A 26731-nucleotide genomic window follows, 5' to 3' on the forward strand; every position below is an offset into this window, starting at 1 on the left:
CAATACAGACGATGACATTCATCAACTCCGTCAGTATCGCTTCCAGACAACAAGGTTCACTCGAGTAGCCAGAGGTGTTGCAGCTGTTCGAAAGGTTGTCCTTTGGACTGCCAAACGACAAGTCTTCTCAACACAGTTCTGTTTGAATAGACCACAGTCCCAGGAGGGGGATCAGAGAAGTCTTGCACTGTTGCCAGGATTTCTAAAACGCTTAGGTTGCCTATTATTGCTTGCGGGCGTGTCCCCAATTTTACTCACAATTCCGTATCAGGATTAGCCGATAAAAAGTAATTTCCTAACAACCAGCTTTATGGTAAGTGGCATGTTGGTGTAACTGCACCAGAAGCCAGCTCACAAAGCACGCATAGTGACTTTAATCGTAATATGTCAGTCATTTACGGAACTGCTTTGTGTAACAGGCTTAAAACTGACAGAATAAACGTGCAATAAACGTGCAAATGAGCCCAGAGAAACGGAAAACGGTTGAAGGTTAAATAACGGCTCCAAGTTTGTTGACAATTATTTACAGAACCCGACAAAGAAGTTGAAGTCGGCTGCAGCTGTCCAACACTCGCGCAAATCTAGCACGGGTGTCCCCGAAGCCTGTTTTGAATCGCGGAGCCTCTTGTGATTATTTAATATGATGGTTCTCTTCCCGTTAAAATCCAGATTTTTCTTCCAGTTTTCCTGGACTCTGTCCACTCTGTTCTGTTCCTCTCCCGGGTTTATGGAGCGGGGCAACTCGAAGCTGGACTGGCTGCTTCATCAGTGACTCTGTACCTTGTGCGTCGCCGTCAAAGTCGTTCCTCCAGCTATCAAATCAGTAAGGAGAGCGGATGTAGCCCCCCCACCCCATTAGCGGATGTAGCCCCCCACCCCTTTGGATGCTATCGAGCTCGTCTAGGCTACGAATTAGTATTTGGATGGCATTTACGTTTTCAGAGGTTTCACAAAACATTCTATTAATATGGTTATTGGCTGAATTCATTCTGCTTCATAGTTGGAAATAACAAATAGACTAGCCCTGAATATGATTATATTGTAGGTCTACTGCCTGGTAGCTCTAGAACTTCAATTCACCTCCCTAGGCTAATTGCCATTGACAGAAAGATCTTGGTGAACGAGATAACACCTTAGTAGGCCTACTTGATGATTTGTTTTTGTCCCTCTCTCATTAACTATCTTATTTATTGATAGTCTATCCCTCAATAGAATGCCTCAGGAAGGGACTAGCAGCAGCGGGGCAGAGCACTCATGGTTGTCAACAACAAGCCAGTAGCAGAGGAAATGTGTGCCAACGGCTGGGAAGAGACAGGTGAGTGTATAGCAGCCCTCTCATTAGTTCTGTCACATTCAGCCAACTCCTTTGTCTAACCTATGTCCTGTCCTGACACCTGCCTAATGGCAGCTGGGGACAGACATATCTGTAGGGTCAATGGAGCAGTCCCCTCCAAAGGAAGGGGATACATACCTCAGTAAGCAGCCTAATACCTCCTCTCCATGAGTAACGGTGCTTTCCAACAAAGGAGGCACAATCTGATCAGGTGAACAGCTTTTGCATTTTGTTATCAAGTGAGATCAAAGGGGGGGGGGGATTTTGAATCCCTGTACTATCAATCACTTGTCAGCTTCTTATGTGTCTATCATCTGTTCAACAGCCTCTGGCTGGTTATATCCCTAACCTGTCTAATAACAGGAAGTTCACCTTTATTGGATATTACCTCAGCCTCACCACAGAGCACACAGGCAAAGTGTCATCACATTTGAAACACGGGATGTAGCTCACTGGCGTTACCACACATCCCCGCATTTTAGAATTACAGGACATTAGCTGTAAAACGGCAACATTTTTCTCTCTGCCCCATGGCAATATGTGTAGAATCGTAGGAAGCAGATCGAGGACCTGTATGTCTTTGGTTTGCATATGCACCACCACCACCTAAGAATGTGGCCTCCTGTTCCATTTTTTTATTTTGTATTTATTTTTTTATTTCACCTTTATTTAACCAGGTAGGCCCAGTTGAGAACAAGTTCTCATTTACAACTGCGACCATGTGTCCAGCCAGCCGCTAAACAGGCTGATTGATAAAGCGGTGTCCAGAGATGGACTAAGTGACAAAACAAAGATGTGGCTGAAATATATTTAGAATGAATGGGCACAGCTTTGCCCTGGGTATGTATGACTACTGGGTAGGACTAGGACCTGTGTTTCTGTCACTGACAGGGCCCGTATTAATCAAGCCTCTCAGAATAGGAGTGCTGATAGAGGTTCAGCTTAGCCTTTTAGATCGTCATTCATTTGATTATAATGGACAGAGACCACCTGATGCTAGATCAGCACTCCTACTCTGAGACACTTGGTAAATGCGGGCCATGTAACTCTACCTTGAAACGGCTTCAGTTGAGAGAGATTTGCTTATCTCTGGGCGCCCTCTACTGACATTGATTTTAGTCAGATGTTATGTATATCTTTTTTTTTTTTTTTAATCTGTTTTCTGTCAGATGTAACCTGTGCCGTTGGAAGGTAGTATCCATGAGTGATGGCTCGGCATCATCGGCGTTGGCTGTCTTGTGTCACAGGTAAACATGTTATTCATTGGAGAGGTTTTTGCCGGTTGGTTAGCAGTGTAAAATGAAGACTCTGCGGTTGTGATGGTGTTGATGGCGATGATCAAATTCATCGTCATAGAATGATTTATTTTCGTCCGCTCCTAAAGTGAGCATTCACACTTACAATTCAGCCAAACGCCTTTTGCAATGACCAATGCGAGCCAGAACGCATTACAGGATTTTGTATTGAGCCTCGATAAAGTGAAAGGGCAGGGGAAAGGGTATTTTTCTTGGAAAACATCATATCTCTCCAGTGGTTTAGTCCTCTAATCACTCTAACTAATTTCCCCTTTGTTTAAGTTTGTTTGGCATTTCCCGTGCCTCGTAGACAACATGACAGTGATGACACGATGTCAATGCACAGGTAACTGTACAGCAAGGGTATAAGTTGAAACAACAGAGTCAAACTGTGAAATACAGTATCTGTCATATACTGCATGTACATCCTCTGTAATTCTATTTGCACACACATTACTTCCTTAGAATGCATATAACCGCTCTGACCTCCTCTGCACCTCTTTGAGTTCTGTCGTTAGGACCCAAGTTCTGTTCTAATAATATTTAAAGAAAATTTACCCTGAACCTTGACTTCCCAGGTTGATAGGTAAGTTCTACTTTGACTTTGAGACATATTGTTATTACTACATCCAAATATGTATTTCTACAATAATCGTAATTGTATTAATTGTAATCAATTTCAGCATATCCAACCAGTATTCAGTGGTGACAGACACGTGAGTGGATGGGTTCTTTGCAAAATTATAGCAACATTTCCTCTTTACTAGGTCACAAGAAATATGCGTAGGCAATGAGATTGAATTTGGTTTTATTAAAATGAGTGTTTCTGATGTTGAAGGTCAACAAACATGTTGTGACTGAGCATTTACACTGGATTATAGGTCCTTAAAACACTGGCTACTCTATTGGCGCAATACAGAGACAGTGTGAAGTTGAGTTAGAATATTTGGGGATTGCAACACCTGGACGATTGATTCAACGATTATGTGATATCAGATAAATAGAATAATGGAGTAAGGGATGTCTTTCCACCTCGTGTTTGACTTTTACCCAATTAGGATGAAGTCCAGGTTGTTTGACCTCATAGTTCTGCTCACAGGAGGTCTCTCTATGAACGAAGGAAACAAATATTCGTGCTCCAACTACACTGAAGGTAGATTAAAACAAATATGAGTTGACCTTCTGACTTAAAAAGTGAAATTGTTATGAACTTGATTATTATCTTACTGATATTCTGTTGCCTAGTTTTATCACTTTGATTTCCTGAGTTTGCGTCAAGTGTACATTTGATTTTAAACAACTAGAAGGACTCAGGTGTTTCACGAATCGTATTGTTTGTTTGTACAGTTCTATCTGGCGTTCCGTCTGTAGTCGATGTGGATGGTGCAAGATGCTGGATGGAAGTTGTCAATGAGCAGCTTAAGACGGAGAACTTCAGCAATATCGTTAAGTACGCATCGAATCATTTTTGCGAGATAATATAGATGATATATCACATACATTTCATACACTCCAGATGTGGTATTGACATTTGTACGTTTGCCAAACCTCAAGGAATATGTATTATGTTTGTCCGTGCTTTCCTTACAGATCTGTGGAGAAACTAGAACGGGTTCTTGAAAACACAGCTTTGAATGAGACAACTTCAATTATTGTTGAGAGGCTTGTGGCCCACATATTCAGGGCCGAGGTCAACTTTACCGGGCTTAATATATCTGCCAGCCAAGATAGGGTAAGATGACAGTGACCTACGATGAAATGTTTGAGGAAGTTTACACACAGTCTTCTGTAAACCACGTACAGTTTGGCATTTATTGGGAATGGCATGAATCTTGTCCTGGAGGCAGCTCTGCAGAGTGGTCACTATTTATTTGCCCTAGCCACAAACTCATAACATCTTATTTTAAACCTAACCCTAATCTTAACCCTAACCTTAACCATACTGCTAACCTTATGCCTAACCCTAACCTTAATTTAAGCCAAACATTTTTTTGTTTGTTATTATGAAACATTTTACGATACAGCCAATTTTGATTTTGCGGCTGGCCCAACCCTTGGAAACTGCTCAGCACCGCCTCCAGGACAAGATTCATCCCAATAAACGTCAAACCTGCATCACATGCAAATAGATCATTTGAATGGAAATGCAAATAGAATATTTGAGGTATGACATTTGGGGTGGGAGGGTGATTTGAGATGGGGATGACATCATGACATAATTTTACAGCAAGTAGTGAACTCTGTGCATGATCATTATCCTTGTGTCATTATCCCTGATTGTACTGTTACCTAGGTAACATCAGACAGTGACTATGTGGCCAACATTACCGTCAAGGTCCACCTGCCCAAAGAGCTCTTGAAAACCAACGAGAACAATACCATTGTCTTCTGCATGATTACCTCACCTGAAAAATATGGGGTAGGTGTGTGTGTGTGTGTGTGTGTGTGTGTGTGTGTGTGTGGTGCGTGCATGCATGCATGCGTGTGTGTTTGTGTGTGGGTTTTTAGTACCTTGTTTAATTCTTTCAGTTTAGCCATATTTTGAAATGTTCCTCTAGCCATTGGGGATTCTTGATGGCCGAATAGTAGGTCTGTCTGTAAGCAAGAAGACAGTGTTGGGTCTGCAGGACAAGGTCAACTTCTCCATGCCTCTACAGCGCCCCACATTGGAAAGTCAAGTGAGTGCAATATCAACTCTCGGCTACCTGCACAAGTTCTATGACTATGATAATGGCAAGAATATAAACTTAGATGCCTCATTTCTGTTGTTGTACGTAGGCTGACAAACAACCATCTTGTCAATTCTTCAATTTTTCAACCAGAGGTAAGTGCCAATATGAAATGTTATAATACTGATTATAATACTTTTATGAAACTTTTAATACCCTTAAGGTATCAATCAATGTGATATCGCATTACTGTGTTTTCTCTGTACAAATGAATGTTTAGAGTTCTACCAGGATGGCTGCACCACAGAGTGGAAGAGAGACGAGGGCCGTGTGATTTGCTCATGTGACCACCTCACATACTTTGCTGTGCTGATGGTAGACTACTTTACAACTACCACAGTGCTTCCTTCGTTTCCTTATCACAGCATAAGCACACATTTTAAAAACGATTTACAGTCAAATGGAAGAGAATAAAAACAAAGTCAGTAAAGTATACCCATCTACAAAAATACACTTTAGGATTTAGCTTTATTTTCCTGCGTTTAGGTGTCTCCCTCCATCTCTGAAAGCGACCAGGAGATCCTAAGCTACATCACTCTGATTGGCTGCAGTCTGTCTCTGTTCTTCCTGGTGGTCACAATCGTTCTGTACGCCACTCAAAGGTATGTCACTCTCTGGGCATCATGGTCAGCTCCTCACAGGAACCGCTGGTTTGTCATAAGTTTGACATCATCAGAAAGTGACATCAAGATGTACAGATTAAATTAACATTTTATAGCAACTGACCTTGTTTTCACCATACGCTTTCTCTCTATTCCATTGTTCAGAGGTACAGGCACAGACATCTCCCTGAAGGTGCATATCAACCTGTCTGTGGCCCTGATCCTCCTCAACCTGCACTTCCTGCCCAGCCAGCAGGTAGCAGCATTATCCTCCTCTGGGCCATGTATCTATGTTGCTGTCCTTCTGCATTACTCTCTACTGGCCACCTTCACATGGACAGCAATCGAAGGCTTCCACCTTTACCTGTTGCTGGTCCGTGTCTTCAACATCTATGTCAGGAGATACCTGCTCAAACTGAGCCTGGTAGGATGGGGTGAGATTGCACTTTACAACCTGAAACTGGTCGTATGACTGTAAACAGTAAGCAAAACAAAAACAAAACAAAATGGATATTTTAAAAGAGGCATGGGTGATGGGCCAACCTTCTGTCTGTCCTCTGTGAGTTTTGTTGATCCGAGCGGGCATACAGTATAATAGATAGCCTAATGTCTCATTTTGTTTCAGGATTCCCTGCTGTCATTGTCATCGTGATTGCTATCATTGACAAAGACACATACAGCCGTGTGACTCTTCATCCGACTAAGACCAATGGCACAGCTGTGGAGATGTAAGACTGTTGTACCTCTTAAATGACTGACCCTTGTGGCTGCTATGTTTAAACCCCAAAACCTCTTGTCACATTTTATTATTAGAGTCTGTATTGAAATATGAGGACCCCCCATAGAGGTTAAGAGGTTTCTCTCTCTCTCTCTCTCTGTCTATCTGTCCATCTAACTCTCTCTATCTCTCTTCCTACCCCTTCTCTAACTCGCCTAACTAGGTGTTACCTCTCTAATGATGTGATGAAGCTGGTGACCACGGTGGGTCTGTTTGGCCTGGTGTTTGTGTTTAACCTCGCTATGTTGGTTGTGACTATGAGGCGCCTCAAGTCTCTGCGCACTGAGCAGACGTCAAGGGAGAAGGGTAGGGCCAGGAGGGACACCTGCACTGTGCTGGGCATCACCTGTCTGCTGGGCATCACCTGGGGCATCATCTTCTTCTCCTTCGGCCAGCTTACCACACCTGGCCTCTACCTTTTCTGTGTCCTCAACTCTCTACAAGGTAAGAGTCTATCACGGCTATCGTCGTCGTCAGACGATATGGCGAAATCATCGTCGGAAAAGGAGGACCAATATGCAGCAGAATTGAGATTGTTCATCTTGAACATTTATTAACTCAGAAATGAACATACAAAAATAACAAAACGAACTCACGATGTACAGACAGTCTTCTCAGGCTCACATACGCTAGACAAGAAACAATCTCCCACAAATGACAAACACAAATACACCCTAATATATGGGACTCTCAATCAAAGGCAAATAGACCACACCTGCCTTCAATTGAGAGTCCCAACCCCAATTAACCAAACATAGAAACACACTCACTAGACTACACATAGAAATACATAAACATAGACCATAAACCAAAAACCCGGAAATACTAAATCAAACACCCTACTACCAAAACACCACCCCGAACTACATAAACCAAATACCCTCTGCCACGTCCTGACCAAACTACAATGACAATTAACCCTTATACTGGCCAGGACGTGACAGAGTCATTATCATGACTCTCATTTATGGACGCAGGTCAAACTGACTGTGTTTATTATTTAGTAGTAACCTAATGGTACTTCATTTTTTATACAAAAAGTAACTTTACTGCCATCGTGTGTATGCAATCAGTGTGCTATGTAGTTGAAGGGTTAACCATAATGTTGTTTCCAATCCTTGTCTTTGGAACATTAATGTCATAACAACTGTGCAGTAATGCAAGAATGACCAATACATCAACATACAGGATAATCTCCTCAATTTATTTAATCTTTATTTAACTAGGCAAGTCAGTTAAGAACAAATTCTTATTTACAATGACGGCCTACACCGGCCAAACCCGGACTACACTGGGCCAATTGTGCACCGGCCTATGGTACTCCCAATCACAATCGGTTGTGATACAGCCTGGATTCGAACCAGGGTGTCTAGCACTGAGATGCAATGCCTTAGACCGCTGCGCCACTCGGGAGCCTATCTTCACATTGACTTTCTCTATGCATTTTTTTGCACTCTGTGGAGACTTTATTTTTATTTATTTATTTGACTGAAACAATACACATCGATTAACATTTCTGTAAATGTGCCAAATTTAGCCGGCTAGTTTTTATCTGTAGTCCCTGGGCAGATAGATAAAATCATTTAGCATCACAACATTCCACATATTTCTTATTTATTTCAAATCCAGTCCCTAGATGTGTCTTAAAGAGCGACTGCCTTTAAAAAGCAATGAATCCCTTTGAAAACAGTGGCATCGATATGAGCCCAAAACATTTATTCTAGTCTCAAAATTGCCTACGAAGTTGTAAATAGGATAATTTTGGTCATAAAGTCAGTCTCATCTAAAACTGAGCTTGGAACATCTGTGCGTCACAACGGGTAAATGAAGGTTGAGTTTTGATTTAATGATGTCCTTTTGCCCACTAACATGGAGTGAACAGCTGCGGTGATTGCTCGATCCAGTAGCATAGACAGTGAGACAGACCTGCCCGGCAGCTCTGACATGTTTTTACTTGAGAAATACTGCACCAAACACCTTAGTTAGATATAAAATTGTGCAACTAAAACATCCTCTGCAAAAGCGTCAAAATTAATTACAGATTTCTTGAGTTAACCCTAGATTCATTCTGGGGATTTTGAGGAAGTGAAATAGGCTTCCGCATCAACAGTGTCTCATGGTGGACAAACATCATTAACCAAATGTGGGATCAGTCAGGAAACACCTCCAAGACTGAAATCTAGTTTTTTGAATGAGCAACAGAAAAACACATGCGCCAATCGGCGTGTTCAGTGGCTCTTTAAAATAATAGGAGTAAGAAGTAAAAAATAATAGCAATAAAAAAAGTAAAATAGGCCTAATTGTGAAAAATAAAAATCACATCGTATAAAATACTAGCATAAAATGCAAACAACCAAATTGTACAAACAGCAACAAAAAAGGTTCATACCCTACTGGTCCAGGGTATGAACTTTTTCTGTGAACTCACCAACACTAGCAACACATTTTAAACCTTCTGGAAGTTGTTTCCAGTGCTGAACAGCTTTTTACAGAAAATGCCAACTTTGAATAAGTATTGACATTTGGAATATATTGTGTGGGTTGTGAGAGGTTGACTGAATACTGTAATGAATTTCTGTCTCGAAGGGTAATATGTCTCATCTTCTTTTGTAGGTTTTTTCATCTTCCTCTGGTTTTGGGTGTTCAAACGGAAGACTGAGGACAGGCAACCTGGCAGTGACACTCACAGTACCAATACCGGATCTGCCTGAGGACAAAAGTCTGTTGTCAACCAATCCAGCACTGTTGTTATCAATGTTCATTTCAAACTTTATTGAGATTTTTTTCTTTTGAGAATACACCAGGTTCCTCTAAACTGTAGACCTTCGAAAATGTCTACAAACCACCCACTTGTTTTATACCAATACAATAACATGTCATATTGCTCTTTTTTTCTTTTTGCGATTGTTTAGTTATGGAATGAAGGAAGGTGTTTTCAGAACTCTTTTCATATGTGGTTTGTTCAATTATAAATCATGTGAGCCAACAGGATCTGATGTAATGTGGTGAGATCATATCCCTCACTAGTTGATTAACCTGCAACAGTAGATGAATAAGATTGACCTAAGCAGAGAACTGTAGCCTATTCATTGACGCTCCGCTCGAGCAAGCTGAAGTTCAGACTAGATTTGCATAAAACAAATGCAATGCCACCAGGTTCCTCTAAAGGTAACATAAAGATATTAAAATGTTGCAGTTATAAAATTTGACTATGAGCAGTCATGAAGAAAAAACAGCTCCAAATATTAGAATGGATGTTTGTTAAAGGCACAGTTGGAAATACAAATTGGATGGGAGTTTACTGTGTTCAATGATGTAATTATCTCTACAAAGCAGACAGTGGTTTCACAGATCATTTGCTCACCCCACAAGGACGTCAAATGTGAGTGAAATCAACTCCTAGCATGTAAGTAAGTGTATGTGTTTGTGTGTGAGGAATATGATTCAATCCTATTTTGCCATTGTAAAGTTCAGCTATTGTGTTGATAATGTTGTGCCATTATCTTACCTGAGTGATGGCAGAATGATATGTCTGGGAATAAGCAGACATTACAGTGTTGGTCATCAGAAAGCATGGCTAGGTTTTGTTAGTGCTGAAGCATTGTTGAAAACGAACAGAATGTGTTAGGCATACGTTGCGGTATTGAGCAGTGTTAGCCTAGGTGTCAAGCTGAAATGAAATTCTCAGGCTGTATAGTGTACTTTACTGAGTTTAATGTTGAATGAGTGGTAAGGGCTATGACAGAATGTTGAAAATATGGATTGCTTTGTAATGTATTTTTTTGTCATTCATATATTGCACTGTTCTACCCTTAAAACAGCCACAATGTTTCCTCTGCATCTACTTCTACTTATATCTGGAACACTGGCTATGAATTGCTCAAATTCAGGTACTAGCACACCTCGACTAACTGGTGCTCCCCGCACACTGACTCTGTACCGGTACCCCCTGTATATAGCCTCGCTATTGTCATTTTACTGCTGCCCTTTACATATTTGTTACTTTTATTTCTTATTCTTATTTTTTTGTAGGTATTTTTTTTGTAGGTATTTTAAAATGTTTTACTGCATTTTTGGTTAGGGCTTGTAAGTAAGCATTTCACTGTAAGGTCTTACACCTGTTGTATTCGGCGCATGTGACAAATACAATTTGATTTGACTAATGAGCTCAAACTGTGTTTCATTTTAATGCACTGTGGGACCAAATCAGTGGAGGCTGCTGTGGGGAGGACAGCTCATATTAATGGGTGGAACAGAGCAAAGGGAATGGCACCAAACACATGGAAACCATGTGTTTGACGTATTTGCTACCATTCCATTCATTCCGCTCCAGCCATTACCACGAGGGCTTCTTCCCCAATTGATATGGAGGACTTAAGTACACTTGATTTGGGTTGATATTGGTACAATTGGCACATTATTTTATGCTGTTGTAATAATTAGGCAAAAAGCTGTAAATAACCCCATTCATGGTTGTCGTAACACATAAATTGAATTGTGGGGTATCAACCAAATAATAATAACTTTATGCATGTTAGAGATGTTTATCTATTGCTATTTCATTTCCGTAGATGATACCTTTTATTTAGACACCACAACCGGGGAGATTTCAATGAAAAACATTCTGATCACCATCATTGATAAAGCTGAGGAAAATCTGAAATGCGTTTGGGTCATTGAAAGCTATATTGAGTGCACCCCAATGAATGTGACCTCGATTAACCTCACTGACTGTCAGACGGTGCCGATTTCTGTAGTCGAGAACTCAACCAACAAGTTGATCTTCAACATGTGTGAGCAAATAAACCTATCTTTCTTTTGTCTATTCGTAATCTCGAAAATTCTGAATGAAACGTGAAACTGTAATTCCTCTGTGATGTCAGAGGTGTTATATATTCATAACAAAATGACACTAATAACCCCTACTGAACTGTAACACTAGTACAAGGGCTCTTTTACTTTTGGTCCCTCAGCTTCATCCACGTGTGAGGTCACCAAGTGTACTGGGCCACCAGTCACTGCCCTGATGAGAGAGATACAAGACCATCCCAGTGAGGGTCCAAAGGATCTTAAAAGGGTCCTGAACATGCGAAATATGTGTGCAGACCTGTTTAAAAACAATCGGACCATGAGGATGATGTTTATTGGGTAAGTAACCAGCCAACCTGTTTCCATTGACTTCTGACAGAGACGTAACTTTGATTACCTGCCCTGTCTCTGTGCTGTATTTGCAGCGTTGAACGGTACCTGGTACACAAGATGGTGAACGTCTCAATCACTGGAGAGCCTGTGTACTACCACCTCAGTGATCTGGCTCTGATTGTGTTCAACCTGACCAACCTAACCAGTGCTGATGACAAGATGGTGAAAATAAAAGCACCAGAGGTAGGGCTGTGTCACAAGTATCTTCGTCTTCTGACGATAATGCGAAATCGTCATCAGAAAAGGTAGACCAATACGCAGCAGGTGTGCAGTTGTTCATTTTGAACATTTAATGAAATCAACACGAATACAAAAACAACAAACAAGAAAACGAACGATAAACTGACAGTCTGCAAAGCATAGGCTCAACACAGAACAATCACCCACCAATCACACACACAAACACACCCTCATATATGGGACTCTCAATCAAAGGCAGATAGACAACACCTGCCTTCAACTGAGAGTCCCAACCCCAATTAACCAAACATAGAAACACACACACCAGACTAACCATAGAATACAAACACATAGACCATCAACCAAAAACCCGGAAATACTAAATCAAACACCCTTTACACAAACACACCACCCCGAACCACATAAAACAAATACCCTCTGCCACGTCCTGACCAAACTACAAAAACAATTAACCTTATACTGGCCAGGACGTGACAGGCTGCTGTTATCTGGGTTTGTGTTTGGGCATCAATCTCAACGTCAACAGTGAAGAGGCGACTCCGGGATGCTGGCCTTCTAGGCAGAGTTGCAAAGAAAAAGCCATATCTCTGTCCAGTGTCTGTGTTCTTTTTCCCATCTTAATCTTTTCTTTTTATTGGCCAGTCTGAGATATGGCTTTTCTTTGCAACTCTGCCTAGAAGGCCAGTTTTTCTTTAAAAAACAAGGACATTTCTAAGTGACCCCAAACTTTTGAACGGTAGTGTATGTCCTGAGTAAATATGTGGTCTGTGTCTATTTTATGTACATATTGTAGTACTCTGACTGCAGAAGGGGACCCTCTAATGATAATGAGTATAGTGTGTCAGCTAGGTATTTTCCTTTCTCGCTGAAATCATTTAGCTTCTCTCTGAGCACAATTCTTACATTCCGGAAACATGGATCCCTATTGATGCACTCCAGAACATCCCAGAGGAAAAGAGGACTGTGGGCGTGGTCACCTATAAATCACCCAATCAGTTCTTGGTACGACTTCTTATATTGTGCATCTATTCTATAATTAAATTCAATCATTCTTCCAATTCAATAAATGAAAATAAATCAAACATTTTGTGATTTGATGGACTGGGCTTTCATGAAATCGCAACCATCATAATCCTCCATGTCATTATCACCCTGTTCTATCCAGTTTAAAGAGGAACTCGTGAGAACCATGGTCATACGGATAGAGGTGGGCGGCGGCAGACAACTAGAGAACTTGACCACCCCACTGAAGATGAAGTTCAAATTGCTTGACCCTATTATACCAGTAAATTGTAAATTGTCGTCATAAGATTTAGGATGTTCCTGTAATTGCGACATACAAATGTTTTGGGACAGTGACACATTCTTGGTTGTTTTGGCTTTGTACTCCAGGACTATGAGTACAGAGCCAATGACTATGAGGTTAAAGTGCAGACTGTCAGCCTTCGTTTTCGGGTATTTTCATCCATATCGGGTGTACTGTTTAGAAATTACAGCCCTTTTTGTATATAGTCTCTCCATTTTAGGGGACCAAAGGTATTGGGATTCATTCATTTATATGTGTATTAAAGTAGTCAAAATATTTGGTCCCATTTTCCTAGCACGCAATTATTACATCAAGCTTGTGAATCTACAAACTTGTTGGATGCATTTCTTGTTTGTTTTGGTTGTGTTTCAGATTACTTTGTGCCCAATAGAAATGAATGGTAAATAATGTATTGTTTCATTCTGGAGTCACTTTTATTGTAAATAAAAAATATAATATGTTCCTACCTAAACACTTTAACACATTAATGTGGATGCTACCATGATTATGGATAATCCTGAATGAATCGTGAATAATGTTGAGTGAGAAAGTTACAGACGCACAAGTATCATTCCCCCCACAAGAATGCTAACCTCCCCTGTTATTGTAATGGTGAGAGTTTAGCATGTCTTGGGGGTATGATATTTGTGCATCAGTAACTTTCTCACTCGTCCTTATTATTGTTATAAACGGTTCACCCGATATGGATGAAAATTCCCTCAAATGAAAGCGGACAGTCTGCATTTGAACCTCATAGTCATCACATCCAAAATGCTGGAGTATAGAGCCAAAACAACAAAAAATGTGTTACTGTCCCAATAATTTTGTAGCTCACTTTAGTTCACAGTTGATTATTTTAATGCATTACCGTATCGGCGTTTTTTTTCTCTACAGGTGAATTACAGCCTGTCATGTCAATATTTCAATGAATATGGTGGGTTTATTTCTGTTACAGTATGTAGGCCTACAGTAACTGTGTTTACTGAAAACTACAGTCCATTGCATACCACAGTCCTTTGCATAACATTTTGTTGTTGCCTCATATGGCAATATAAGCTGTACACATACTGACTGCATTTGAGAATGACTAAAAAAGGGTACTCTCTTCCAAACAGGGAACATAAGCCTCCCAGACACTGTCTTTTGGAAAACAGATGGATGTGTTACTAAGATCAACGACAGCGTGGTGGAGTGTATCTGTAGCCACGCTACGCCGTTTGCCGTGCTGCTGGTGAGCAATTTATATCCATCAATTCATCTACATCATCCTATCATAAATTGTCACCTGGTGATAGTCATCGTGCCTTATCCGTTCTTATCCCCTCCAGATCGCCGACCTATCTATTGACAGTGCACACTGGCAGGTCTTGTCTTACATCAGCTACATTGGCTGTGGCTTGTCTGCCTTCTTCACCGCCGTATCCTTCCTCACCTACGTCATTACCACGTATGTGACCCCACCTCGCCAAAATGCCGCCTGCCCACTTTTCCCTCCTTTCTCCATTTTTGAATTGTATCTCTTCCTCTGTATGTTTCATCCCCTGTCTATTTCAGCATGGCCCGTGTAGTCATCCCTGCGTCTGTATAGATGACTGCACCCGTACTAGTCATCTATCCGCGCTGTTTTATCAGTTGTCTGATACGGTTGTACCCTTACTTAAGGAACTCCAGGGTGGACAACGCCAACAGCATCCACGTGTCACTGAGCGGGGCTCTGTTCCTGCTCAACACCTCTTTCCTGCTCAACGAGTGGGGGGCCAGTCTGGGCATCAGGGGCGTGTGTATCTTCATTGCGGTGGCCATTCACTACAGCCTCCTCAGCTGTTTCACCTGGATGGCCATTGAAGCTGTCCACCTGTATCTCCTCCTGGTCAAGGTGTTCAACACTTACTACCGACACTATATGGCCAAGCTGTCTGCCATTGGTTGGGGTAAGTGAATCAGTTATAAACATGCTCATTCAGGTGAGAGATACAGTGGGACAAGAGTTTGCGGACATGGAACCGTGGTCGGACATGTGAATGCACTCATCCTGTGTGTGCACTGTTCAGGAGTCCCTGGTATCATCGTGGGAGTTTCATTGGCAGTCAAGGATATCAAACCATTATATGGACCTACAGAAATGACTATGGCAGACACTAACCAGACAAACACAATGTGAGTAAATGTTACCGTTCTCTTTTTGAATGTTCACATTTTATCAGTACAATTTCAGGGGTGGCCCAACGTACAGCGTGTTTATGTTCCTAATGAACGTGCTGTGTGGAGATCAATAAGTGAATGTTGAGGACAAGGTGAATATGATTATGTGTTTGGTAAAGACCAGATGCAGTTTGTCCAATAGAATCACAGTTTGATCACTGCATTTTAACCAACGCTCTCTCCCCACCCCAGCTGCTGGATCATGGACATCCCCTTCTTCTACAGTATGAACCTGGCCTACTTCACCATCATCTTTGTCCTTAACTCTGGCATTCTGTTAACGGTGACCACCCGGATCTGCCAGCTGCAGCGCTATGGCAGTAAGGGTAAGCCTGGGAAGGCAAGCCTGGCCTGGAAGGACATCGGCACCGTCCTGGGTCTGACCTGCCTGCTGGGCATCACCTGGGGCCTGGCCTTCCTCAGCTACGGCTATGTCAACCTTCCCATCCTCTACCTGTTCAGCATTTTCAACTCCCTCCAAGGTGACCCAGGGAACATCACGAAAGACAGGGACAGAAAGAGATAGTAAAGCTGATGTAGAGGGGTGGAAGGGAAGAGAGTGGAGATCAAATAAGATTATGTACAAAGGGAAAGGAGTGACAGGTAGAGGAAATGTGGCCCTTTGATCTTGAATAGTTTGAAAGCACCTATTATTGAGCACCTATGTGGGTGGAGTCTGATGATCTGTCTGTGTTTCTCTCTCTAAGGATTCTTTATATTCCTATGGATCTGTGGCACTGCCAGGAAAGACAGGGAGCGGGTGGCGAATACCAAGAGCACATCAGCAGCTCTGAACACCTCTACAGCCAAACCCAAGGAGGAGATGTTCCCTGGCAACAACCGCTACCAGTAAACAATGTCTGTCCATAATGGAGATCACCCATATCTTCTTAGATGGCAAGGGAGTTTTGGCTTTGTGCCTAATGGCATATGCATTGTCTCTTTCTTTCTCTTTCAAATTGAGTTATCGTTTCTACACCGGTTGTGTTGATGTATTGTCACGGATCCCTCTGGAACTTTCATTGCGCACACCTGGCCCCTATTCCCACTGATTGTATTTGTATATAGGTGCCCTTTATTCACCATGGTAGGGACGATTATTGTTATAATGTCCGTTGGTGCGTGTGAGCACCTGTGCTGTGTGTTTTGGGCTTTCGTGCTCTTGTGGATTGTGCAGATGATTACGGGTCTCGTCCCGTGTGTTAATCATTGTGTGTGTGTGTTATTTATTTGAGGTACTCCTCGCTCTTTTGTTTGGGTTTCAACCCTGTGTCTTTGTTAGGTGTTTGTTTGGTCTTCGTCCCCATGCCTTTACACGGCACGCCGTAATTTGGGGCTGAATAAAAAAAAACGATTACGCATTCCTGCGCCTGTCTCCCGAATCCATTTATACCAACGTGACATGCATTTTCTTCTGTATCATTCCAATGTATTTATTGGGAAAGTGCTTTGAGGGAATCATTTTACTTGAAGTGTACGTTGTTTATGATTATCAACCTTCATTAAATATCCGATCTCAAGTTGCTGAACTGACTGTTGCATAATTAGTCAGATACAAACCAAAGGATTTAGTTTCCTGCATACTATGAGTTTTCTCTATGGTTGCTGTGGTAAAGCAGAATGAAATTAGATTTTCAAGTGTACTGATAGGGCATACATATTTAAAAATATATATATACTGTCAATATTCTATTTCAAATTAGTTACTATACTGTGTTACACAAAGAAAGTCCATGTATCATCAAAGTGAGTTTGTGAGATCTTGTTGGCGTAGTGCAACAAGACGTAAACTGTGACCTAGGTTTTTCACAATTTTTGGGATAAAGCCCACATATTCTCAACACATTGAGACAAAGCACTCTGATGTGATAAACGTTTTCACACAGCCTCATCATTATTCGTTTCACAATCTATCACTTAATTTTCTAACTCAACTCTGGAAAGTGTGTTGCAATCTGGTAATGTCTACGTTTGAACTAATATCACTTCTGCAGAAAGTGTCTCACTGGGAGCAATAGGTTCTCAAATGCACTCATGATTGACCATTTCTTTATGATTGTGAAACAGAGACATCCTCTTTTCTAGCAATTGTCTGGTGAGTGGCAGAATGAGTCTTAGAGATGCAGAGAAATGTCACAATATAGGAATTTTTTTTGATGATTCTCACTGAAATGTTTTGATTATATTGATTTATCTAACATTAACTCCCCCCCCCTCCCCCAAAAAAGGACTACAAAGGACATAAGCTTTCAAGCTTTATTGTGTCATTCTTGATGATTTTTCTTAAATTGTATGTGGAGGCGTCTTAAGACCAGTATGTTTTTTATTTCTATTGTCTAATAAATTGAATCAATCACTAATATAAGTATTGTATTCATTACATGCTGTGTTTACAACAGCCTACTTGTATTCACCCAGTTTTGTAATGCCATAACCTACAGTATACATGCAAATATGTCCAACCCCCTCTCTAATTATAGTAATGATATGAAACCAGGAAACAACAACACACGAGCAAAGATCAACTAACAAGACAGACCATTAACCCATCAGCGGTCACAGACTGAAAGAGGGAGAGAGTGATGAAGACCAGTTATTTCATTCTCATATTTATATGCATCCCTGCAACCCTGCGTACCAATGGTAAGCTCCTGTTTGTTTCTATGTGTCGAGCAAGTGTTAAAATGGATGGCACGTGTGGATGAATATTGGTCGAGGTTATGTAAACATTTTTGAACAAACAGTGAAAAGGGGTGGACCAGTTAATTGTATATCTGGGGTGGCCAACCCTGGCCTGGAGAGCTGTCATTTTCAAATAAGATACCTAATCAAGGTCTGTTAAAAAATATACACGATTAGTTCAACCAGGTGTGTCTCGACAGGGCTGAAAAAAGCTTGCAATCACTGCGGCTCTCGAGGACCAGGGTTTGCCACCCCTGATTGACGTGGTCCCCACTGAGTTTTTGTCACCATCATTGGCTTTAGTGTCTACAGTAGTTTTTCATCTGGTTGTTTTGAATGTGTTTGTCTTGAGGTGAAGCGTTGGTACCTTGTATGGATTTTTGTCATTTTCAGAGTGATATAATGGCTAACCTTGTCAATAACGTTCCCAGACAATCTTCCAAACTGTAAAGATGCTCTTCGAGATTGTCTTCGCCAAGAAGTGGTATGGACCAGGTACTCCAATAAAATTATTTATGCCCTATTGTAATGGGATTTTAACGTGCCATGGATATTACAAAATAGCCAGTACATGTTTATCCTTTTAACTACACAGTTAAACATCTAGCTAGTCCATATGGGAATGTCCATTAAGTTGACATTTTAGCGCTCTCATCCAGAGCAACTTATAGTAGTGAGTGGATAGATATTTGTACTTTTACATACTTTTCCCTGTGGGAAACAAACCCACAATCCCGACATTGCAAGCACCATGCACTACCAACTGAGCTATATGGGATTCGATAACCATTTGATATCCATTCATTACATTGATTAGGTTGAATATAAGAAACGGGTCAAATCATGTAAGATGATTTGTGTTTTTGGTAGGTGTTTTGAGGATAGAATTACAATATGCATTCCAAAGGCCAGAAAGCCCATACCAAACTTCTACAGATGGTCTGTCAACTCATCCAATAAGGTGAGATCATGAATTCATTGCTGTTGATCTCACAACCTTCTGGTTCAGTCATATATACCGGGGTGCAGCAACAAAGACTTCAGACACAGCCTAATCTCTTGTTTTTTTTTTTACTATTGCATATTGCAATTTTTGGTATTTCCGATGGATATGTTGCACTTAAAACTGTAATGTCCATTAATTCCACCATAGGCAGAAGAGAGCACGGATTCTGGACACAGAGTGCACATTCCTGCGCATGCCCTCCAGAGAAGCAAGAGGAACGACTCTAATAGCACTGACTATGTGCACATTACAATGGCTGTACTCAACAGCTCTCTATTCAAGGTTGGTAACTGACTCAAACAGTAGGCGATTCTTAGTTTTAGCTGAAACCAACCAATGGTAATGGACAAAATATTATCACTGCTGCCATATCCGGTATACAATTTATCACTACAGTAAAACAATTAATATATTATTTAGGATCATGAAGTCATTTATTGAGGAAGGATTTTACGGAAGTGAAAGGCACATAAGACCTCTCTGAATGACATTTGCTCTTCTGCTGCTGCTTTCTGTTGCACTTCCCTCCAATGTTAACAGCTTGGTCCAGTTCGAGGCTCTAGATCAGGGGAAGTCCTGGGGCAATCTGTGCTGGCTGTGAGGGTGGGGGACCACAGTGTGAGGGACCTTGACCAGCCTGTCAGAATCACCTTCAGAAACACAAATGTGGTGGGTGAATGGAGTCCACTTGAACTTTAGACACTTACTGGAAGAATAAGACTGTGACTGTGCACCTACTGTATCTCTGAGACAAATATTAGTTTAGTCTATACTTCAATGAACAGTGTGTGTTTTACATTGCCTTTGTTTCAGACTGAGAGAGGGACTTGTGTTTTCTGGAAGGACTCAGAAAATAAGAATGGCGAAGGTGGGGGCTAGGGCTTGACTCATCTTTTAATGGTTGAACAACTGCTGTTATTTTCCTGTGTGTGTGGGCATTTGTGTGTGTGTGTGTGTGTGTGTGTGTGTGTGTGTGTGTGTGTGTGTGTGTGTGTGTGTGTGTGTGTGTGTGTGTGTGTGTGTGTGTGTGTGTGTGTGTGTGTGTGTGTGTGTGTGTGTGTGTGACATTTGTGACTTTTCTGTCTGCAGGGGACTGGAGCTCAGGGGGTTGTAATACCACCCTCATTCACGGAGAGTTTGTGTGCAGCTGTAACCATCTCAGCTTCTTTGCAGTGCTTGTGGTAAATATGTGCTACAGTAATTATATAGGTCATTACTTTAGTTATTTGAATAGCTCTATACAAATCATAACTGTGTAATACATGCAAAGACTGATATAGAAGTCTTCAAAACACTCATTTTAAAGGGATAGTGGTTTCCTTACTCTGTAAGCAGTCCATCGACAAGGTATGACAGAAATCCATGTTTTGGTTTGTTTACCTGGCCATTGTTTCCAAATGCAAATGTTTTGGCACAAATCCAATGCAAGGCAACGATACAGATATTAGCATATTTTGAGCTTCATGTCCAAATCATCTACAAGTAACTTAATTGCGCTACGGAATCAATTGTAGATACTTTGGATAATTTGGACATGAAGTGCAAAAAATGCTAATAGGTACCATTAACTTGCATTGGATTTGTACCACCAATGCTAAAACGTTAACTATCACTTTAATAATTACATTCTTTTTTTTTGTATGGTAAGTCCTAGCTGGTAACATACTCTTGATTCCTTATCGTATTTTCTCACTGACAGAACTCAAAGTTGTCGGTAGACCCTGTGAATGCCGCCAACCTCGGCTACATCTCCTACATTGGTTCATTATTCTCTGTGGTTTTCACAACAGTAACCCTTGTCATGTACACTTGTCTTAGGTAAGTATTCTCTCTTCATTGAAAATAAACAGAGTAGTTAACAATGCAGCTACACAATAGTACACATTCACAAATGTATGTGTCAAAAATATTGAGCGATACAATTCAAAGTAGAGGTAAGCAAGAGACTTCACTTCAGCCCTTTAATCTGTACACAGACAAAGGCCTGATCACAGAAATAGAGCATACATGGTATACATTATATAAACATCTCTGTGGGCCTGAGCCTCTTGTTTTCTGTCCCCAAAGGAAGGGGCGTTTTGAACAGTCAATATCAATTCATGTGCAGCTGACAGGAGCGCTCCTGTTTCTGCACCTCTCCTACCTCTTGAGCGAGTGGTGGGTGTGGCATGAGGCCGATGGGGCTGAGGGACGTGTCTGTCTGACCTTTGGGTTGATGCTGCACTGGGCTCTCCTGTCCACCTTCACCTGGTTGGCCATTGAAGGCTTCCATCTCTACATGCTGTTAGTCCGCGTCTTCAACATCTATGTCAGGAAATACCTGCTCAAACTGAGCCTGGTTGGATGGGGTGAGATCACAAGTTCCACTCATAAGTCTTTTTTTCCCTCCTTCGACAGTTGAGCGATATTCTACACCATAAAATGTATAGTCTAAATGCGGTCCTTGATTCCAGGCATACCCACTGCAACTGTGATGGCCTGTCGTTTCTCAGGAGTCTACGGCATACATAGCTTCCACATGATGGGGGCCAACAATGGCTCATCAACAGACATGTGAGGTTCAATTCACAGTATTTTGTCATAGGAAGCTAATATTTAAATATATATGTAGCCATGAAAACAAGCAAACGTTCAAATGGACTCTTGTCTAACTGCAGATGTTGGATAAGCAGCGCTACAGACAGCCATGGAGTGGTGGTCAGCTACGTCACCGTGAGTGGATACCTGGGCCTGGTCTTCCTCTTCAACACAGCCATTCTAGGTGTGGTGGTGGTGAAGCTGTGGGGGCAGAGAGGGAAGGGTAGGATGTGGAAGGACTGGGCCACGGTCCTGGGGCTCAGCTGTGTGCTAGGAGTACCATGGGGGTTGGCATTCTGCACCTACGGCCCCCTTTCTCTCCCTGGATTGTACCTCTTCAGTATATTCAACTGCTTCCAGGGTCAGTATCCTATCACACACAACGTCTCTAAGGAAAGATATATGATTGACTGCTTTAAATCTGAGTGATCGCTGAGTGATTTTGTTGCTTTTCAATCCCTCCAATATTATTCCTACAACAGGTGTCTTCTTGTTCCTGTGGTTTCTTGCCCTTTCACGTAAGGGCCGCCCAGAGCACTCCTCTGTGAAAGACTCTTCCAGTCAAAAGATGGAGACAAACTTCAACTGATACTGTGGGACTTGCAACACATTCCAGGATACCTTTTAATAGTGTTTGCGGACCAAGTCCTGAGTATTAAACAGGGGGGAAAGTATAATTAATTTCTTCCCGGTACGGACCTCTTATACCGAAAATAAATGTTTGGGCCTAAAGATAGAATTGCATATAGAATCCCTATCAATTCAATAGCATTTCTTTGGGCCTAGTGGTAAAGATTTGACATGTAACTTTTAAAATGTATGACCTTTTATTATGGCATAAACATAACCAGTCATGATTTTTTCATCAGATTGTCAAACAAGGGCTCCTTTACTATGCTATCCGCGCACGTTTATCCACTCACAACATATTTCCAGCCCCCAAACAATGGTGAATGGAAAGAGACAGCTGTTACACAAAAACACCAAAAAAGTGTCATGACATTTGGCGTTTGTAATTAGGCCAGAATATATGCGTCCACTGCTGTCTGCGTGTGTCTCGGTGTCGGCCACTCATCTCTGCCGTGGCATAATTTCAGTGTTTTTACATTACATTTTGGAGTATACCACCTGTTTCCATGTTTCATTTGCAAAATGTTCATGCCTCTGACAAGCGGTAATAATAAAAAGTGGTGTAATAGCCTACAGTTTTTTTACATTTTGATTTCAATTATTGTGATATTTTACCGGTACAGTAAACCCTCACTATTTATTTTGTGGGGACACAGTGCCAGACCGTACCAACTTACTTTCACCCCTGGTGTAAACATGACATTTATGATACTATGACACATAAAGTGTGACGCATGGAGCAAATAGCCATTAGCACACAGCCTGGATAAAATGGTGTTTGGTGTTGTGGTGTTAATCAGATAATTTAATGCTTTCTTATTTCATTTACATTTTAGTCATTTTGCAGACGCTCTTATCCAGAGCGACTTACAGTAGTGAATACATACATTTCATTTTCATTTCATGCATTTTTTTGTTGTTGTACTGGCCCACCGTGGGAATCGAACCCACAACCCTGGCGTTGCGCACACCATGCTGGCGTTGCAAACACCATGCTCTACCAACTGAGCCACACAATGCTATCTGACCTATGATTCAGCCTTTTCCACAACGTTTTAACGATATATAATAGAATGTCACTTTGAACTTTAACATAATGTAATTTATTGGAAACAGCAGACAAAGGGCTGTGAGACAAAGGCTTAAGGGGCGGCAGGTAGACGAAGGGGCGGCAGGTAGCCTAGTGGTTAGAGCATTGGTCCAGTAACTGAAAGGTTGCTAGATTGAGTCCCCGAGCTGACAAGGTAAAAATCTGCTGTTCTTCCCCTGAACAAGGCAATTAACCCACTGTTCCTAGGCTGTCATTGTAAATAAGAATTTGTTCTTAACTGACTTGCCTAGTTAAATAAAGGTTAAAATAAAATACAAATATCCTTGACACACGAAAAGGGGATGTATGCGGAGCGTATGGGTCAACAGAAGATGAACAGCAGAGGGGCTACGGACTTCAGAGACGGGGAAAGGACCTATAAAATGGGGGAAAGTTTATGAGACTCCCCCCGGAGGGGCAGGTCCCACGTAGACAGCCATACCCTCTGCCTGAGACGATAGCGGGGAATAGGAGTCCGGTGGTGGTCTGTTTGCTGACAATACCTGGAAGCGCTCTTGAGAGAGGTGGATGAACATCTGGGCCGAGGGTATGTTGACCTCATCTTCTTGCTCAGGGAAGAGCTGGGGCTGATAACCCATGGAGCACTCGAAAGGCGAGAGCCCAGTGGCTGAGCAGGGAAGAGTGTTCACGGGCATACTCCACCCACACGAGTTGCCGACTCCAGGTGGTGGGGTTGGAAGAGACGAGGCACCGAAGAGTAGTCTCCAGGTCCTGATTGGCACGCTCTGACTGGCCTTTGGACTGGGAGTGGTTGAAGGAGGCCAGCCGGAGCTTGCCGCAGAGTCTTATTCTGAGCACATACCGTGCATGCAGCGACAAATGCTGAGACGTAAGGGAGGATGGTCTCAGGGATGGTCTCAGAGTCCGAAGGTGTAGAAGCGGAACTATACAGACGAGAGAGAGCATCATTCTTCACATTCCTGGACCCTGGGCGGTAGGAGATGGAAAAGTTGAAACTAGTGAATAACAGAGCCCAATGGGCCTGCCTAGAGTTAAGGCGCTGGCGGTGTGGAGATATTCTAAATTCTTATGGTCCGACCACACCAAAAATGGATGTTCTGCCACTTGAAACCAGTGCCTCCACTCTTCCAAAGCCATCTTGACCGCCAGACGTTCCCGATTTGCTACGTCATAGTTTCTCTCAGCGGGATGGGACAGGAAGGCACAGGGATGCAGCTTTTGCTTCTGGGCAGACCGCTGGGACAGGACAGCCCCCACTCCAACGTCAGAAGCGTCGACCTCAACCACAAACTGACGGGACGGGTCCGGATGGATGAGGATGGGGGCTGTAGTAAACCGATGTTTAAGGTCCAAAAACACTCTGTCAACAGCTGAGGACCATGTGAACGGCATCTTGGGAGAAGTCCTGTAGCCCCGAATGAAGCTGCGGTAGAAATGAGCAAATCCCAGGAAACGTTGCAGCTGCACTCTGGATGTGGGTTGGGACAAATCCACTACTACTCTCACACCTTTTCAGGATCCATCTGAACATTCCCTTCGGCAATGATGTATCCCAGAAAAGAGATAGTGGAGTGATGGAATTCACACTTCTCTGCTTTCACAAACAACTGGTTCTCTGGAGGACATGTTCTTGAGCAGAATGGGAGAAAACAAAGACGTTGTCGAGGTAGACAAACACAAACCGATTCAACATGTCACAGAGCACATCGTTGACCGGGGCCTGGAACACTGCGGGAGCGTTGGTGAGTCCAAACAGCATGACCATGTTCTCATAGTGTCCGTTAGCTGTGTTGAAGGCTGTCTTACACTCGTCTCCTTCATGTATCCGAACTAGGTGGTAGGCGTTCCGAAGGTCCAACTTGGAAAAGATGGTTGTCCCCTGGAGAAGTCTGAAAGCCGAGGAGTGGAGTGGTAGAGGGAAATGATTCTTAAGCGTGATGTCATTGAGGCCCCCGGTAGTCAATACATGGACGCAGGGTCTTGGTGCCAGGGAGGAGGTCAATGGTGCAATCATAGGGACAATGCGGAGGAAGGGAGGTGGCGCGAGCCTTGGTGAAAACCTCCAGGAAGTCCTGGTACTCCGTGGGAACGGCAGAGAAATCCGAGGCCCTACCAGAGCCCGCAGGAGGATGTCCCAGGCCAGGCTGTGCCGCCTTAAAGCAATGGGAGTGGCAGAACAGGCTCCAGCCCAGGATAGAACCAGTGGCCCAGTCTATAAGGGGTTGAAAATCCCAAAACAGGAATATGGGGAGATTCAATAAGAAGAAACTGCATGGACTCACTGTGATTGCCTGACACATGCAGGTTAATAGGAACCGTACTGTGAGTGACCCTGCCAATGGAGCGTCCTTCCAGTGCAATGGCGTCCATGGGAACGGAGAGGAGTTGTGTGGAGATACCCAGCTCAGATACCAGAGTAGCGTCCATGAAGCTCTCATCAGCCCCAGAGTCAATGAGCACCCAGAGAGATTAAAACTGGTTACCCCACAGCAGGATGACATGGAAAGGGATATGAGTAATAGGAGTCGAAACCCTCCCAGCATTGCCCACCATAGTACTAGTACCTAACTGATGAGTCTGGTCTTTTACTGGACAGGTGGATTTGTAATGCCCTGTAGCACCACAATACAGGAAACTGTTGGAGTTAAGCCTGCATAATCGTTCCTGAGGCAACAATCGAGCTCTGCCCAGTTGCATAGGCTCTGGAGTAAGCGAGTCGCCCGTTCCCGATGATTCCTGAGGGGACTCGTGTGACTTTGGATCCTCTCGGAAATGTAGGAGTCGGGACTTCCGGGGTTCTTCGAGGGCGAGCAAGCAGCCGTTGATGAACGAGTGGGGCCGAGAACAGACCTCCTCTCCCTCCTGCATTCCCGTAGGCGTCCATCTATCCTCATGGTTAAGGCTATGAGGGACTCGAGGTCCAGGGGTAACTCGGGAAGACGGGGTAGGCTGTACACAATCACCACTGAGCATCCGGGAGGTCTCTGTTGTGGCATGTTGCCTGATAGATAGTCCACGGTATTGCTCCAGTAAGGTTTTGAAACCCTGTTGATGGAGTCCCGCCAGCATATGGAGTCCTTCCATAAGGTTCTGGAGTAGCTCTTCTTGTCTTCCAA

General features: G+C 42.6%; 3 protein-coding genes across 17 annotated transcripts; all 3 read left to right on the forward strand.

Annotated features, from left to right (window-relative positions):
- Nucleotides 1-44: 44 nt before the first annotated feature.
- Nucleotides 45-9564, forward strand: LOC106587141 (adhesion G-protein coupled receptor G5). Of its 10 annotated transcripts, none has more exons than XM_045708643.1 (16): nt 539-823; nt 1213-1315; nt 1409-1544; nt 2503-3344; nt 3687-3781; nt 3976-4078; nt 4219-4360; nt 4922-5047; nt 5187-5306; nt 5407-5452; nt 5578-5672; nt 5844-5959; nt 6125-6393; nt 6585-6687; nt 6901-7181; nt 9351-9564. In XM_045708643.1, the coding sequence occupies exons 5-16, from the start codon at nt 3688-3690 to the stop codon at nt 9446-9448; spliced, it is 1593 nt and encodes a 530-aa protein (XP_045564599.1). In that variant the 5' UTR covers nt 539-823; nt 1213-1315; nt 1409-1544; nt 2503-3344; nt 3687; the 3' UTR covers nt 9449-9564. The 10 variants fall into 10 exon arrangements, with proteins under 10 accessions (XP_045564598.1, XP_045564599.1, XP_045564602.1 ...); XM_045708646.1 differs by having other exon boundaries at nt 3976-4073; XM_045708644.1 differs by having other exon boundaries at nt 3731-3781.
- Nucleotides 9565-9846: 282 nt separating this feature from the next.
- On the forward strand, nt 9847-18010 carry LOC106587142 (adhesion G-protein coupled receptor G2). Of its 6 annotated transcripts, none has more exons than XM_045708635.1 (14): nt 9847-10143; nt 10559-11140; nt 11309-11530; nt 11711-11885; nt 11972-12122; nt 13020-13142; nt 13306-13425; nt 14341-14380; nt 14562-14677; nt 14775-14893; nt 15109-15377; nt 15498-15603; nt 15841-16130; nt 16356-18010. In XM_045708635.1, the coding sequence occupies exons 3-14, from the start codon at nt 11350-11352 to the stop codon at nt 16499-16501; spliced, it is 1836 nt and encodes a 611-aa protein (XP_045564591.1). In that variant the 5' UTR covers nt 9847-10143; nt 10559-11140; nt 11309-11349; the 3' UTR covers nt 16502-18010. The 6 variants fall into 6 exon arrangements, with proteins under 6 accessions (XP_045564591.1, XP_045564590.1, XP_014030674.2 ...); XM_045708634.1 differs by having other exon boundaries at nt 10559-10627; XM_014175199.2 differs by having other exon boundaries at nt 9847-11140.
- A 122-nt stretch (nt 18011-18132) lies between these two features.
- On the forward strand, nt 18133-23127 carry LOC106586999 (adhesion G-protein coupled receptor G1). The gene is made up of 12 exons (XM_014174784.2): nt 18133-18291; nt 18762-18825; nt 19201-19291; nt 19484-19618; nt 19877-20005; nt 20150-20204; nt 20426-20517; nt 21036-21154; nt 21404-21684; nt 21790-21889; nt 21994-22274; nt 22396-23127. The coding sequence occupies exons 1-12, from the start codon at nt 18231-18233 to the stop codon at nt 22500-22502; spliced, it is 1515 nt and encodes a 504-aa protein (XP_014030259.1). The 5' UTR covers nt 18133-18230; the 3' UTR covers nt 22503-23127.
- The last annotated feature ends 3604 nt before the right edge of the window (nt 23128-26731 follow it).

This window comes from Salmo salar, chromosome ssa26 (genome assembly GCF_905237065.1).
Source record: "Salmo salar chromosome ssa26, Ssal_v3.1, whole genome shotgun sequence".
In the NCBI taxonomy this organism is placed as follows: Eukaryota; Metazoa; Chordata; class Actinopteri; order Salmoniformes; family Salmonidae; genus Salmo; species Salmo salar.

Bases quoted from the DNA above. Each gene is read 5' to 3' on its own strand.
- LOC106587141 (XM_045708642.1), top strand. From the start codon at position 3,649: ATGTCTTTCCACCTCGTGTTTGACTTTTACCCAATTAGGATGAAGTCC. The intron at 3,782-3,975 runs GTAGATTAAAAC...TTGTTTGTACAG, and splicing joins GTGCTCCAACTACACTGAAG to TTCTATCTGGCGTTCCGTCT. The intron at 5,453-5,577 runs GTAAGTGCCAAT...ATGAATGTTTAG, and splicing joins CTTCAATTTTTCAACCAGAG to AGTTCTACCAGGATGGCTGC.
- LOC106587142 (XM_045708632.1), top strand. From the start codon at position 10,495: ATGGATTGCTTTGTAATGTATTTTTTTGTCATTCATATATTGCACTGT. The intron at 12,123-13,019 runs GTAGGGCTGTGT...GAAATCATTTAG, and splicing joins TGAAAATAAAAGCACCAGAG to CTTCTCTCTGAGCACAATTC. The intron at 14,894-15,108 runs GTATGTGACCCC...CCCTTACTTAAG, and splicing joins CTCACCTACGTCATTACCAC to GAACTCCAGGGTGGACAACG.
- LOC106586999 (XM_014174784.2), top strand. From the start codon at position 18,231: ATGAAGACCAGTTATTTCATTCTCATATTTATATGCATCCCTGCAACC. The intron at 18,826-19,200 runs GTACTCCAATAA...TGTTTTTGGTAG, and splicing joins CAAGAAGTGGTATGGACCAG to GTGTTTTGAGGATAGAATTA. The intron at 21,155-21,403 runs GTAAGTATTCTC...CTGTCCCCAAAG, and splicing joins GTCATGTACACTTGTCTTAG to GAAGGGGCGTTTTGAACAGT.